The sequence below is a fragment of the Myiozetetes cayanensis genome, unplaced genomic scaffold, assembly GCF_022539395.1.
Source record: "Myiozetetes cayanensis isolate MyiCay16 unplaced genomic scaffold, myiCay2020 scf5-8, whole genome shotgun sequence".
In the NCBI taxonomy this organism is placed as follows: Eukaryota; Metazoa; Chordata; class Aves; order Passeriformes; family Tyrannidae; genus Myiozetetes; species Myiozetetes cayanensis.
The window spans coordinates 11,557,051-11,571,372 of record NW_026087742.1 but is presented as its reverse complement, the minus strand read 5'-3'; the positions used below and the strand labels follow the sequence as shown (position 1 = coordinate 11,571,372).

At 35.8% G+C, this 14,322-nt stretch overlaps 1 protein-coding gene across 1 annotated transcript in view; it reads left to right on the top strand.

Moving 5' to 3' along the window:
* The first annotated feature begins 7,891 nt into the window (after positions 1 to 7,891).
* TMPRSS15 (transmembrane serine protease 15) overlaps positions 7,892 to 14,322 on the top strand; it is a 51,152-nt gene continuing 44,721 nt past the window's right edge. The window contains exons 1-5 of the mRNA XM_050331574.1: positions 7,892 to 8,036; positions 10,192 to 10,322; positions 10,602 to 10,669; positions 11,500 to 11,544; positions 13,709 to 13,851. Of these exons, the coding sequence (XP_050187531.1) occupies positions 7,892 to 8,036; positions 10,192 to 10,322; positions 10,602 to 10,669; positions 11,500 to 11,544; positions 13,709 to 13,851 (532 nt within the window). The remainder of the gene's footprint in view (positions 8,037 to 10,191; positions 10,323 to 10,601; positions 10,670 to 11,499; positions 11,545 to 13,708; positions 13,852 to 14,322) is intronic.

The following is a 14,322-nucleotide window of genomic DNA, read 5'->3' as shown; positions in this document are numbered from 1 at the left end:
TTTCCTCCAAAGCATCTTGATTTACATTTGGGTGTAAACCCTTTCATACAGACTAATCCTGTGTCTCGGTTTTCCAGTTTTCATTGGGGTTTGAGTGGTAGTTTTGATTTTTAAATGAAGACAAATAGAGGCTTAAAGCTTATTATAGAAAAAAACCCAACTATACAATTTCAAATATCATTGTTAGTATTTAAAAATGTGTTCTGATGTGTTCGATATCAGGTGTTTTCCCCCAATTTAAATAAGCATTAAAATAAAGAAGTCATTATATTTTTGACAACAGAAAGTTATAAAGTATTTTACCATTCAGCATCGTGGGAGCATTTAGGCAGTTTTAAAAGAGAAGGTGTTCTCTTTGTAGCAGTCACGATGGGTAATGAGGAACTGTATGAACACAATGACCAAAATTTGAACTCCTATTCAAATAGGTGAGTCCAGTTATATGAATCTTAGAGAAAGTAATTACATGCTTAGTTGACCTCATTTGCAAAATCCAGGAGAATTTTCCTCATCCTTCTGTGTTATCTGTCAGCTACTGTTAAAATAATTACCATGATAAAAATAAAAATAAGAAACCCATTGTACACTATTTGGTTTATTTATCATCTTGTCAAATTTCCAGTGTGAAAAGTTAATTTGGTGCAAGAAGCTAAATGGATTATTACAGAGCTCTAGCCTGAATGTCTCTCACATGTTTCAAAGAATATAAATTATCTTTTGTTCAGTACTTATTTTGAGGGTCAAGTATAGAGGACAAGAAAATAAGAGTGGCCACATCATTTGGTGACCAGAACTTTTGATCTGTGTTACCTGGTTTAGGGGATCTTGAAAGATGGAGTACAATAGTTTACTTATCTTCCCTTTCCTCCAAAACCAACACATAATTATTGTTCTGCTGTTCTGTTAGGTGTAAAGTGGGATTTTTCAAAGGATTCTGCACTGATGCAATCTTTCTTTTACAAGTCAGGATCGGCTTCTGTGGAAAGCTGTACCACAAATTTCAAAAAGAAAGGAGCAAAGCTGAGGCCAAATGTTTTTGGAAGGATGTGCAGATTATTTTTAACATCAAAAAAAAAAAAAAGTTATGCTGTCAAAACACTTTGTAATATATGTATTTTGAGAGAAAAAGCTTATGCTTATATTTGACACACTGAGCACGAGGTAAATGTTTATCAGTTCTCTTTTGCAGCTTATGTGGCCTCAACTTTCACCTCACTTTGTGTGGTCTTTATGACTGAACTGCAGGGACTTCAGATTTACTCCTTCCCATCTTCTCCTTTTATTTGAGTGTTCTCTTTCTGACCTGAGTATCTGATTCTCCTTTGCTCTGGCTGATGTGATCAACCAGAAACTAACCTACATGAGGTGGAAACAAATGGCTTTATGATGGAGAAATTTGGTGGGTTATTATGGTCTGCCCTTCAGAATCTCAGTCAGTTAAGAATGTCACATCGATGATACAACTACAAGGGAGTGCAAATGTTTCATGGAACCAAGTCGGATTTCATGTACAGATTTCCCAAATTCCAAAGGTTTATGGACAGGATATCTTGCTCTTTGAATTATTGATTATATAGGTTAAAAATAGAGATAATTATTGCTCCTTAGGCATTTTCTTACTCCTCCTCTTATGGAGATACCCATGGTTAGGGTTTTTCAGGGTTGTAAGAAGAGAGTTCAGTTTAAATACATGTTTGCCTAAACAGGACGGATATTTAACAAAATTACCCAGGAGTTTTAAAGCACTTAAATTTCAGAGAAACAGGTGCTATTCACATTTTTTATAGTTAAAATTTAATGACCTTTTAAGTACCTTCAGATAGCTGATCTGTTAAACAGGGGATAGTAACACTTATCAGCCTCCAAGGTCTGCAGTCAACAGTGTTCAGTGAACAATTGAAATAACACTCAAAAATACAGATAATAATGCTTTAGTTAATATTTTAACATGAAATTTCCATTTTTAATACCTTTTGAGACACACATTTCTGAATATATATCAAGAATAACAGTTTGCTGATTAGCATTGAAAACGTTGGGAACGATTGCTGGAGACTACACAAAATGATGAAAATGTATTTATATGATAATAAAATATTTCCCAAGTACTTTTCCCCACATTTTGCAGAGTTTATAGATATCTTGAAATGGTTTTTGTAGGATAGAGAGAGGCTATGCTAGCCCATATCTAAGTCTTTGCTTCAGACCCTTTTCTATTTTGTGTCTTGTGGTCCTTTAATATGCAAACACATACAAAGATTTTATTCCAAAGCTGCTTTAGAAAAAATATATAATGACAAAGCCCTGTGGTGTTTAGAATAGGAAAAAAAAAATTAGTTTGCATTTATTCTATCATTCTGAATAAAAGCTAAGGATGAAAGAGGAGAACCATTCCCCTGCCACTTTAATTTTCCTTTCAATGCTTCTATATTAGGCTCCAAGGCACAAATCTATATATGCAGCAGTGTTGTTGCAATGGCTTTTATTCATAGAAACTATTACACTGTGCTAAATTTACTGCTCTTTTCAGTGTCTGCTCCACACTGGCTTTCACATTAGTTAATCAGAGAAGCAATAATATTGCTACTTCCTCCTGACCTTTGTCTTTTACCTGTTTATTTTGCCATTCAGTGTTATTGGCTGAGCTAAGACTCTGATTCTTTCCCTTCTGTGCCACATTGGTTCCTGCCTCATCCCATTTACTTGTCACAGGGCACTGTGCATAGGCATGCTCTTTTCATTACTCACATGGTTCCTGCTACTTTCTGTTTTCTTACTGATTGCTATTATCTTCACTTTGTTCCCATGATCCACACCTTTTTTCTCCTAAGAGTAAGGGGGAATATAAGGAAGTATGTTCATCTAGTGGTGAAAACTCAGCTGGTTAATTCAACATGGCCTAGTAATTCATTTTCTGAATGCAAGGCATCGTGCTTTACTCAATTTACCTAATTTTAGCTATCTAAAACCTAGACATTTATCATAAAATACTTATTTAGGATGTTTCTTTAGTCTATGAAGAAGGATTGATTCCTCCAGAAGAAAGTTCTTACCCCTAACAATAGATCTCTAAAATTAGGTGAGAGTCCTCCTTTATTTTCAGTGCTAGCTGCTGGCTCTGTGATCACTACAGAGGAAGTAAACTGAATTCACTACAGAACTCCTTTCTGGATACTCTTAATTTGCCCCACTTTTTGTTGTAATCTGTTCAGAAACATAACTCTCTGATTCTAGCTTAAAATAGGATTCCTCAATTTTGTGTTGGGAACAGAAGGGAAAAGCAAAGGAATGTTAACCTGTCACTATCCAAAGTCAGATTATTCCAGGAAATAACCTCACTGATATCCTCTGAGATCTTTTGGGATGTACCTAAACAAGGAAAGTCATGATTTTGTTGGTGCTGAGTTTGTTTTTTTGGGGTAGGGTCTTTTTGTTGTCATTACTTGTTTTTAAAAGAAGTTTTCCTCCAAATTGTGGGAAAGGTAATATATTCCACCTTTACCTTCTATGCTGTGGGTGCCCCATCCCTGGAAATGTTCAAGGCCGGGTTGGATGGAGCTCTGAACAACCTGTTGTAGTGGAAGGTGTCCCTGCCTATGGCATGGGTGTTGGAGCTGGATGATCTTTAAGATCCCTTTCAACCCGGGCTATTCTATGATCCTGTGTTTCATTGATTACCAAGAAGTTGTGTTGCTGTATGACCTCCTTTTGAAACTTCTCCTTTTGGTGTAGTATTAGAATAAGCTTAGTCTGTTTCTGCACTTTCACTGCAGATCCTTTGCTTTGGTTTTCTGCCTCCCTCTCTGGAAACAAAACAGCCAAAGCACTCAGACATCTGAAAACAGCTGCCATAAGAAAGCTGATTTTCATTTCATTTTGATAGAGGAGGGTAAGTCTGGAGGGGGGGTAACCAAAGCATTTTCCCACAGATAGCTAGCTATTAATAGAATGTCAGGCTTAAAGTGTGTTTGTGATAGACTGGGTATTAGAGGAATTATCTGAACACAACATTCCCTCTTTTCTGTGTCAGCAATCTTTTCACCCTGTGCTGGAGACTGATTGAACAAGAAAATAAAAGCAGCCCAATAAGGCTATAAAACCTGTGGAGCTGCAGATGTGGATGAAATATAAATTACCTGAACTGAGAATCTGTTAGGTTTATGCCATGGTAATGGCCTATTTCTTTAAAAATTACCTAACTTGATGTTTCGCTAATATGACTATAGTAATAATTTTTTAAAATTAATTATCAATATTAAGTAAGTTGTGATGTTTCTCTAGTGTTTAATAAATTAATAGAGTATTTGCCTTTGTACCATTTAAAGTATTTTAAAATCATATTATACTGTTTTATCATATAGCTCACAAATGATGTCATAATACTAGAGTTTAGAAAATAACATGCAACTGATTTCATTAGTTTCCTGTTTGCAATTTATTTGCCAATAGAACTGAATAATCTGGTTTGTTATTTTTAATTTTACATTGTTTCCTACAGTGATTAATTTCTTCACTACAGGCTGTTCATGACCTGTAAATACTCACAACTTGCAGTAGATGGTAGTAGTTTGGTAGTAACAGTGGTTAATGCTCCCTCTGCTGCTGATTGGATCATACCATTTCATCAGCTTAGACATGGAGCAAGCCAACCAAATCCAACTTGCAAGGGTCCTATTAATTCATATAGGAAATTAAAGTGAAAAATAAACTTTAGAATTATGATAAAGATAAAAAAAATATAAAACTAAACCTGCAGAAGAAGAATTTACAGGAAGACAAGTAATTAAATGAGGAATAAAAGTAGAAACGAAGTTCATGGCTAGAGGGAAGTTTGCAGTTACAGGGTGGAATTGTCATTAAGAGGCATAGAAACGGCCTGGCAGAAACCTCATCATGTTCAACCAAGTTCAAGAAGTGCAAAGTCCAGAATCTGAGGTAGAATAACCCGATACAGCAGTACTGGCTGGGGCTGACATGCTGATTGGAGTGTCTAATTGCTGCCTTCAGATACCTAAGGGATGATTGCAGAGAAGACAGAGATGGACTCCTCTCAGAATTGCTAAGCGAGAGCCCAAGAGGCAATGAACACAAATTGCAGCAACTGATACACAGTGAAATGCCAGGGGCGGGGGCAGGCAGGAATCACTATGCAGGTAGTCAGTGCTGGCACAAGTAGTTTTTCCATAGTGTTTGTGTTATCTTCCACCTTGAAGGTGTTCAGATCTGCCTGGACACGGTCCTGAACAGCCTGATCTAATTTGGCTTGAGCAGGAGGTTGGACAGATGACCGTCAAAGCACAGACTGCTTTGCTTCTCTAACTCCTGATTGATGGTAAGTCGGGATTGGCACACTGTTGAAGTCTGCCCCCCTCATTCTGAAGGTTTTCAAACAAAATGTGAAATCATCTTTTACAACCAGCTCATACTAGTACAGGTTACAAACAAATTAATGAAAGATCTCATCTTTACTTACTATCAGCTCAGTATCCAGGTCTTGCCTATTAATTACTGCTACCACGACCTTATTGCCAGCTAAAATTGTTTAGCAAATGAGTTCATTTGCAGGAGTCACAACTCCAATCTGAGAGTATCCAGGTCCTCGGCCAGACTGTAATCAATGTGTGTGAAACGTAAATGGCCACAGATTTACTTCTCCATTTAATCATTTCACCATTAGGGCATAAATTCAGAATTTAAAGTGCAGTGTCATCTTTGAGTAATAGTTTTTATGTTTTACTGGTGGCATACTATGCCAATTATACAAACAGTTAAATTACGCAAAAAATGACAGAGAAGTCCAAAGTCCATCTGCACAAAACTCTTCAGATTTGTGATAAAAAAGGTCTTATTAGGAATAAAACAGGAATAAACTGGTATTATTTCATGCAGTACAGACAATTGCAGTGAGTTAACCTTGGCTGCCTGCCAGACGCCCACCCAGCCACCCAGTGCAGAGGAGGAGAGAAAATATCATGGGTCAAGACGAAGATGGGGACGTCACTCACTAATTACCATCACAGGTAAAACACACTTGGCTTGGGGAAAAGTAATTTAATTTATTACCATCCCCAAGTGTTGCAGGGCAGTGGGGGTTGTGGTCAGTCCATAACAGCTTCTCTGTCTCTCCCTCCTCTTGACATTCTTCCCCTGTTCCAGCTTGGATACTTGTAATTGCATAACTCTGCTAGATATGGAAAAACCTGGCATGTACAACTGAGTTATTTAAAGGCATCCTGAACCTGTGTGATAGAGTCAATATTCAGAAAAATATAGAAACTTAAACCTCTTGTAATAATTATTAAAATTATTGCTGAAAAATCAATTAGAGACATTACTCTGCCACAGTTCAGCAGTGTTCAGCACTCAAATTTAATCCACTCATAAGTGTACATACATATCTACACACACACACATTCATGTTATATATATGTGTGTGTGTGTCATACATAATATATACAAAAGCAATTCTTACCCTATGTCACCTGTTGACTCAAAGGTCTCATCCCTTTGCAGGATACAGACTGAGTTTGCTCTTGCTCTGAAAGGGCAAGATGATTTAGCTGCCCAGAATTTGGTTTTTAAAACTTCGAATTTAAGTAAGTCATCTTTTGTTTTTAGTAATAGGATATATTCTGGTATTTCTTTCATTGTGTTATGATAAAAACTAAGGTCCTGCTATCAGGTCAAGGTATTGATTACAATTTAGAGTGCTTTAAATCCAATCAGTTGTGTTGCAGATCTTTTCAAATACCCCAGTTCTCTAAGACTGGGCAGAGAACTACTATGTCATTTGAATTTAATTTCAAGACTTTCTAATTTCTTCCCGATTTATATTATCTCCATTTCTGTCAGTTTACACATGGGTAGAGCTTCTTCCGTCAGACAAGTCTTGTCTTTGACTCGGACAAGTTTCCCTCTCCATTGACAGGCAGGAATATGGTTGGTTTGCTCAAAATCTCTAGTACCAAAAGGAGAGCTGAGGAAATTTGCGTCATAAATCTGGACTTGGGACCTCTGATCTGGAGTCAACATCAGTAGCTCACAGAGCACAAAACATAAAATCAGTATGACTTCATTTTTCTGGAGCTCAGGAGTTTTGATAGATCAAATTTATAACCAAATGTTTTGGACTGTTTGGTACACTGCCTGTTTAATTTAATATAGCTTTATTAAAGATGCAGCACTGGCCATCCACAAAGCTTTAACTTTATCAAGGACTTGCATCCCATGGCACATTTATGCCTGGCAAGAATATACAAAGCAAGCATGCATTTCATAATGTCTTCTCTGGTTATCTCTCCAGCTAAGTGGTCAAAGAACCATGCCTTACACAGATTAAATTTGTGCTGCTGAATTACTGTTTGGTGCTGAACACGTTACTGAACTACAGCACATTACTAAACAACTCATTTCCCACCATTTCCTATAAAAATAAAATTACTTTCAAAGGGACTTTTTAACCAGAATAAGGAAAGGTATAATTTTTACTGTTGTCCTCCTAATTATACTTGTGAAAAATTAAGAAAAAAAATTGAATAAGCAGTAAATCTGACAGCAATGTTTTATGTTGTCACTTAAAACTATTAAATGACAAGAAATAGTGCAAATCCAGTGACCAGCCTTACATTTCTGTGGTTTTGCCTGTTCTTTATCTGAGACATAATCTTCAATACTTTCTTTCTGAAGGGTTGGGGTTTTTTTCCTTCATATTTACATATCTTGTGCACGAATATGACTGCTTGGGAATGTTGTAAAAACCTATGTCAACGAAGTTTTATGGTGTAATTAATTTATGAGCGTATCCTATAAATATCTGCTCATGTGGATTATTACCCTCCTTTTCAGCCTGTCTTTTGTCAGTCCTTAATTCACACAAACTTTCAAGACAGAAATGAAGCAGAAAAAATCGTCTGACAAGAAATATGTTCCTGTTAGTAACTATGAGATTTTGTTTGCTGCTCTGATGGTATTTTTTGTGTGTGTTAGTGTTGGACTGCTTGTAATTTCTTGGTTATCAATCCAGGAGTTGGAACGGGGTGAGTAGCCAACCTTTAGCTAATTACCTTCGGGAGTTCCTCAGTAGACATTCAGACTGTGAAACCAGTAATTGTAATTGTGTTTCTTATTTTATGCTATACTTTTAATGCTGGTGGGGGAGAAGTGGTGTTTTAGAGGGTTTATGTGTGTTTTCCTCCTCTCCTCCCTGAAGATTGATTGTCAACAAAATACGGGAAAAAATGAGGACTTGAATCCTGTTCTGAAGCCATAGAAAATAATTTTCATGGTTTAGACTTTGGGAGAGATCGCCAAAATGCAATCCAAGCTATAAAGCTTTGGTAATTCAACCATATTTATGAATTAGAGAAGTTAATATAGAAAATTGTGAATATTTGGATTTTCTCTCCATGTATGAGGTTTGCATCACAAGATGTTGATAATGTATTGAAGTCCTTAGGTGTTCCCTGTCTCTTGACATTTTTTTCATTTTTATTTAAAATATATATATATTTTTTAAGTAATTTATTAGTTTATTAGCTGCCAACCCTACGTATAATTAACATAAAGTAATCGTTAATCTTTAGCTAGTGCTCAGAATGTGATAGAATGAAGTTACTGATTATCAAAGTAAACTAAACTAAAATGTTGATTAGGAGGATTTTCAAATGGAACTGAAATTTTGGTTAAAAGATCTTGTGGATATATGTTAACTGGGCCCTGGTGAGGTCTCACCTGCAGTACTGTGTTCAGTTCAGGGCTCCACAGCACAGGAGAGATAGGGAGCTACTGGAGAGAGTATCATAGTGACCTTTGTTGCTGAAAAAAAATATTCTGCTACATTGAAGTTTTTGGTGCTTCCATTGACCAAAAGTCCATACTATTTTATACTGAAGCCCATGAGGACTAAACTTTCTGTGTGTATTAAAAAAAAACAAACCCAAAACTGTTTTGTCAGAATATCATGTTTATTTCTCTAGTTGTTATTGTTTTTCTTTACAGATTTTAAAAGTTGATCCCTCTACTCACTTTCTGACCCTCTCACCAGCATGCTGTCAAATTCCAGTAATTTAAAATGGTGTATTATTGCATATAGAGATAGGTTTTAAATTAATGGTTTTGGTTTTAGAAGATGAATAGGCAAGAATTTATTCACTTACAAATAATAACTATAAAACATTTTTTAAAAAATATGTTTGATGTATCTAATAAAAAGGGCCTTTACTATTTAGAGACATTTTCTAAACAGACTTGCAACTGTTGTAAGGGTAAATGGCCTTCAAAGAAGCTCAAAGCAGTCTGCTGTTGCTAGTTGATATTAAATTGGTGTCACTGAGGTTTGTTTCCATCAAAAGCTGTTAATTGTAATAATTATTGCTTATCTGCTTTTGTCTTAAAACTTGTTTGGGGTGTTAATGACTTCAAACAACCTAAAAATACTATTGTAACTGGTAAGTAAAAGGCATTTCCTATCTGTCATTAATACAGGTTAATACTACAGCAATACAGATGTTTTCTGAAAATTTCTAGTGTTTTGCACAGAAAGGAAATATTTTTAATGTATAATAAATTGTTTTATGGATACCTCATATGCAGTAACATATTAAAATCTAGAATAAATTTGCAGTACGGACCAATTATCTAGTTTCCTTACAAATCCTCCCAAAAATTCCTGTATGTACTGGTAAGAGAGTTTGGGTCAAAAATGGTTTAGCTGGTATGACACTGATTATTTCAGTGCTGTCATCAAAACCAGCATACACATATAAAAAGTGCATAGTGCTGATACTGAAAGTGTGAGGCAGTAATTCATAATATTTTTTAATCCAGAACACATGAAAACCTCGTAATTCGCTATTATTCTTCTCATGTACCTTTGTCGCTTTTGTTAGACATAATTGGACATACCATCATCCCCTTTATCCATTCACAGTGTTGCTGGAGAACAGCATTTGAAACAGAATTAAAAGTAATGAGAACCAAAGACAATATTTCTAATAAATAAGTTTACAGTTGTAACTACTGTAAACACTGAAAGGTGTCTTACTTTTTTGAAATCAGTGCTAGGAAAAACATCTCTGATTGCAAAGCAAAATGAAAATCTAGAAGTCATCTGTGTAGAATAAAATCTAATGATATTTTTTCAATTTATTTCCATATAATTCAAAGCATTGAATTTTATTTTTAATTATCTAGCTGAAGCAGATTTGAATACTCGTGGCTACATGGGAATATTTAAAATAATCTCTGGAACATCATTCATTCCTGCTCTGCAAAACAGTTCATCAGCTGATTTCAAAGTCCTTGCCTTTGATGTTGAACAATTGGTAAGAACCTATAGGTCTCCTTTTAATTCAAGACTATCTGTAGATACATTAATTCCCTAACATGAGCTTTTTTCCTCTCTCCAAAAAGAGTTATTTCACGTCCTAAACCTGGTCTAAACCCAGTATGTTCCTTATCTGTGAAAATCGGTGAATTGTCAAAGAAAAGCTTTGTTTCTGTAGTCTAGGAAAAATGATTTAGTATTGCAACCAGAAATATAGTGTTTGAGTGGGTGTTTTTTTAATTGCTGTATTGGTTCAAGATTTCTCCACTTCATATAGGTACAAAAGGTCTTACAAGAAAGTGATCTGAAGAACACATTTGGGAGATGTGAAATTTCCCAGTTCAAGTAGGTACAGCTTAATTAAACTTTGAAAATAAATTACTGAAGTTCTCGCTTAGCTGTTTCTCTCAGGAGAAACTTACCAATACCTTGTTTTTCAAGACATCCTTGGAAACATTCTATATTATTCTTTCCACGTCTTACATCTTCTGGGTGCTGCTCTGGTCAGTTTGACAGCAATGTGTTTCCTTGGCCAAACTTCCCTCTCAGACTCGTGTATGTCTGTGCCTTGACCAAACCAGTAAGGCTGAGCCCTAAGACCTACCCACAAAATTTTTATATTTTAAAGAACGGCTAAATTATTTTTTTTTCCCAAGGTGCTGTGTTTTTAGAGGGTTCCTCCTCCTTGACATGTTGAAGAAATTTCAGGTTAGAGATCTGCTGGCATAAGCTGAGATGTATAGTAACACATTCATGTGTTCCTATGGACACTGAATCCACTTAACTCATATTCCTGAGGTTGTCAGCTAGTGGGACTGTCATTTGCCACCAGGCAAAGCTGCACCCTGTGTGTCCTAAAGGTTCCATAAAATATGTACAGTAAGACCTGCTTCATTTGGTAAAGTTTGTTTGATCTCATTTTCAATCCCCTGTTATGCTGATTGTGCTACTGAAGGCCAACTGACAAAAAAGTCCCTCACTGCAGTGAGGTCTGTAGTGCTAATTCCATCTGCACTATTCTTAATAAGGTCCTGAGTCAACAAAACACATGTAATACTGTCTCCCATTATAAAACAGTTTCAGAACATGCTTTCATCCTATCCACATTATAAAATCAAGGGGAAACATGCTTTTGTATTTTTGAGTTTTTTATTATTGCTTTTTTTTTTCTACAGGAAATCTGAAGATGGCCTGGAAAGATTCAAGAAGTCAGAGACTGGGTAATTGCATGTGACAGAGTTTACTTAAAATATGGGCAGGAGACAATCATACTATTGATTTAGACAGTTCTTCTGTGGACAGTGAATAGATGAAAAACATTCTTTCAGACTGCATAAGGATCTCTAAAAAGAATGAAGCTCCAAGATATATCTTTCCTTCAAAAACATCCTTTAGGATTAGAAAAGGAAAAAAAAAATAATAATAGTCCCTGGGACTGTAGATTTAGAAAGAGAAATGGAAAAGTCACAGTCAAGTAGATAAGAAACTATCTAGATAGAACAGGATATCAGTTTGTGCTGAGCTTGCTTATGGAATGCTTCTTTAACTGGGGGGCAGATCTCATTTATTTAAAATCTCTCTTTATTTAAAACTAACTAAAGTTTTAAATAAAGAAAGGTCTGATGACACACCGTGATGGGCAAGAACAAAACAGAGGACAAAAGATTAGGATTCAAGCAGAACTGAAAGATCTTGAGAAATTAATGATATAATAAGCTGTCTCATAGGTAAAACCACAAAATCAAAGTGCAGGTTACATGGCAACAGATGATGCAGTTCTGTGATAACAGGTGTGCTTGTGATATCAGTGTTTTCTTTAATACATAAAGTTGATAATTATGTAGAGGAGATAGTTTATTTGTAAGTAATGGGAATTAGATTTGAATTAGAGCAATCTTTTGATTGGAATAGTGAGGATGTAATCATAATTAGGTGGAGTATGATCACTTCATGGAAAATTTTACACCAATGGAGTAAACAGTAGTAGGAGTAGGCCACTTCGGGGTTTTTGTCCTTGTAAAGGCAGATCCAGTCAGCACAATTTGGTTTCTGCACACAGAAAGGGCCTATTCTCATCAAATTTGGGCAACAAAGATGAAGACATCTCTGAGCTGGTTGCTCAAGATTGTCTTTGTATGTGATGGGTTTTTAGTTTTCTCATCTGGTCAATTTAGATGCCTTTTTTAGGAGGAGACCAATTGTGCTAAAGAACAGCTTATTTCTTTCCATCGATGGAAATCTAAGTATCTGTACTGCAAATATCTGTATTTGACAATAACAATTCCACTCCTGTATCTTGACACAAGAATCACAGAAGTCACAGAAAATCTGATAATTAGTGAAAGTTGGATCTGGCTTTTAATACATCAGTAAGGATCTATCTTCATTTCTGCCTTGAATAATACTTTGCCTCAGAAATTATTTTCTTCTCATTTAAAAAATGTTTACCCCTTTAGGCAATCTGCTTGTTATTTCATCCTTGAAGCTCCGCTGAGTCACAAGGATAGCAATAAAAGCTTTTGTTTGCTCAGCATGGCCTAGAGGTTATCAGAAATATGCAAGAAGGGGAGTTTTTCCACATATTGCAAACTACAAACTATGCTCAGCAAAATGGCAGGATTAATCACTCCTTACAAAGAGCACTACTGAGTCAGTTGCAAATGGGTAGTTATAAGTGCTTAAGAATAAAAAAGTTTGCACCTAAGTTTAAGTAAAAGGAGAAAAACTTTGGCAAGTATCATACTTCAACATTACCTTACTCTAGCTACAGATACAAAACTTCATAATAGTGTCCAGAATGGATGGGAGGGAGCAAACAGAAAGCACTCTGGATAAAATTCAGGCCCCATAGAAGTTAAATGCAGTATAACCAAGATTTCAAAATATCTCTGGTTTCATCCATTACTGTTTCCCTGTGAGAATCCAGGCAATAGCACAGGAGATCCTCAGAAAAGTAGAATCCACAGATGGCTTTTGCTTTATAGAAGGGATCAGTTTTGTGACTTGAGTATATATTCATAACACTTAAAGGTCATCATCAATATTTTAGGGCTAAATCTAGGAAACCTGTTGAACGACAATAAACCTACTTCTCTTAGTTTTCTTCAAATTCAGCTCTGTTGCAGCAACTGATATAAATGTTGTTTTGGTTTTTTCCCCCAGTGAAAATAAGTGCAGATAAAGAAAGAACAAATTTTCTCCAAGGTTCAAACCTACCAGATAATTTCTCTGTGTGTCATCCTTGCAAGTCAATACCTAAAGACAATCTGACTTTACAAATGGAAGCTAGCGTTAGAATGAAATCTTGTCTAGATGATAAGTCATGTAGCAGGTTTATTTCATTAGCTAGAATAACTAATGAACCTCTCTATTTTGTATTGCTAGCGTTGTTGTGATCTTCACACTTTATTTTACCCAGATGGTAACAGCTGAGAAAGTAAAAAATGAACTGGTTTTGGGTGTCAACACAAGTAACCCTAATCCTACCCAGACTTTGAAAATTGATGTGAACAGCATTCAAGTCACAGGTAATGCTAGTAAGCTTTTTTATTATTATTCCATAAATCCTTGAGGACTACAAGTAACATGAATGAATACTTTGGCTCCCAAACAGCAAAAGGATTGTTACTTTTGCTCTTGGGTGCCCTCTTTCCTGGTTACAGATCTTTCAGCTCAGAGAATCATTTACAGCCTTGTCTACCAGAAATTATGAGCCAGCATCACGTACATTTACTAAGGCGGGAGTAAAGGGCAGAGCAGTGATTTCCCAGTGAAATCTCTCCATTTCATTTCTTTTATGTAGCATAATATTTGCAATGAAGCCCTGACTATGTTGTTTCATAAGTAAATGCAGTTATAGTTTTGTTTTGTGAAAGAATAAGGAAAGGGCTCAGAGTCAGAGAGGGTGAAGATCCATTTATTGAAAAGATGTCAGTTAAGAACTACAAACTAAATACTAAACATGGCTTTTGGAGAAGTGCACCCAGGGAACTGGCTTC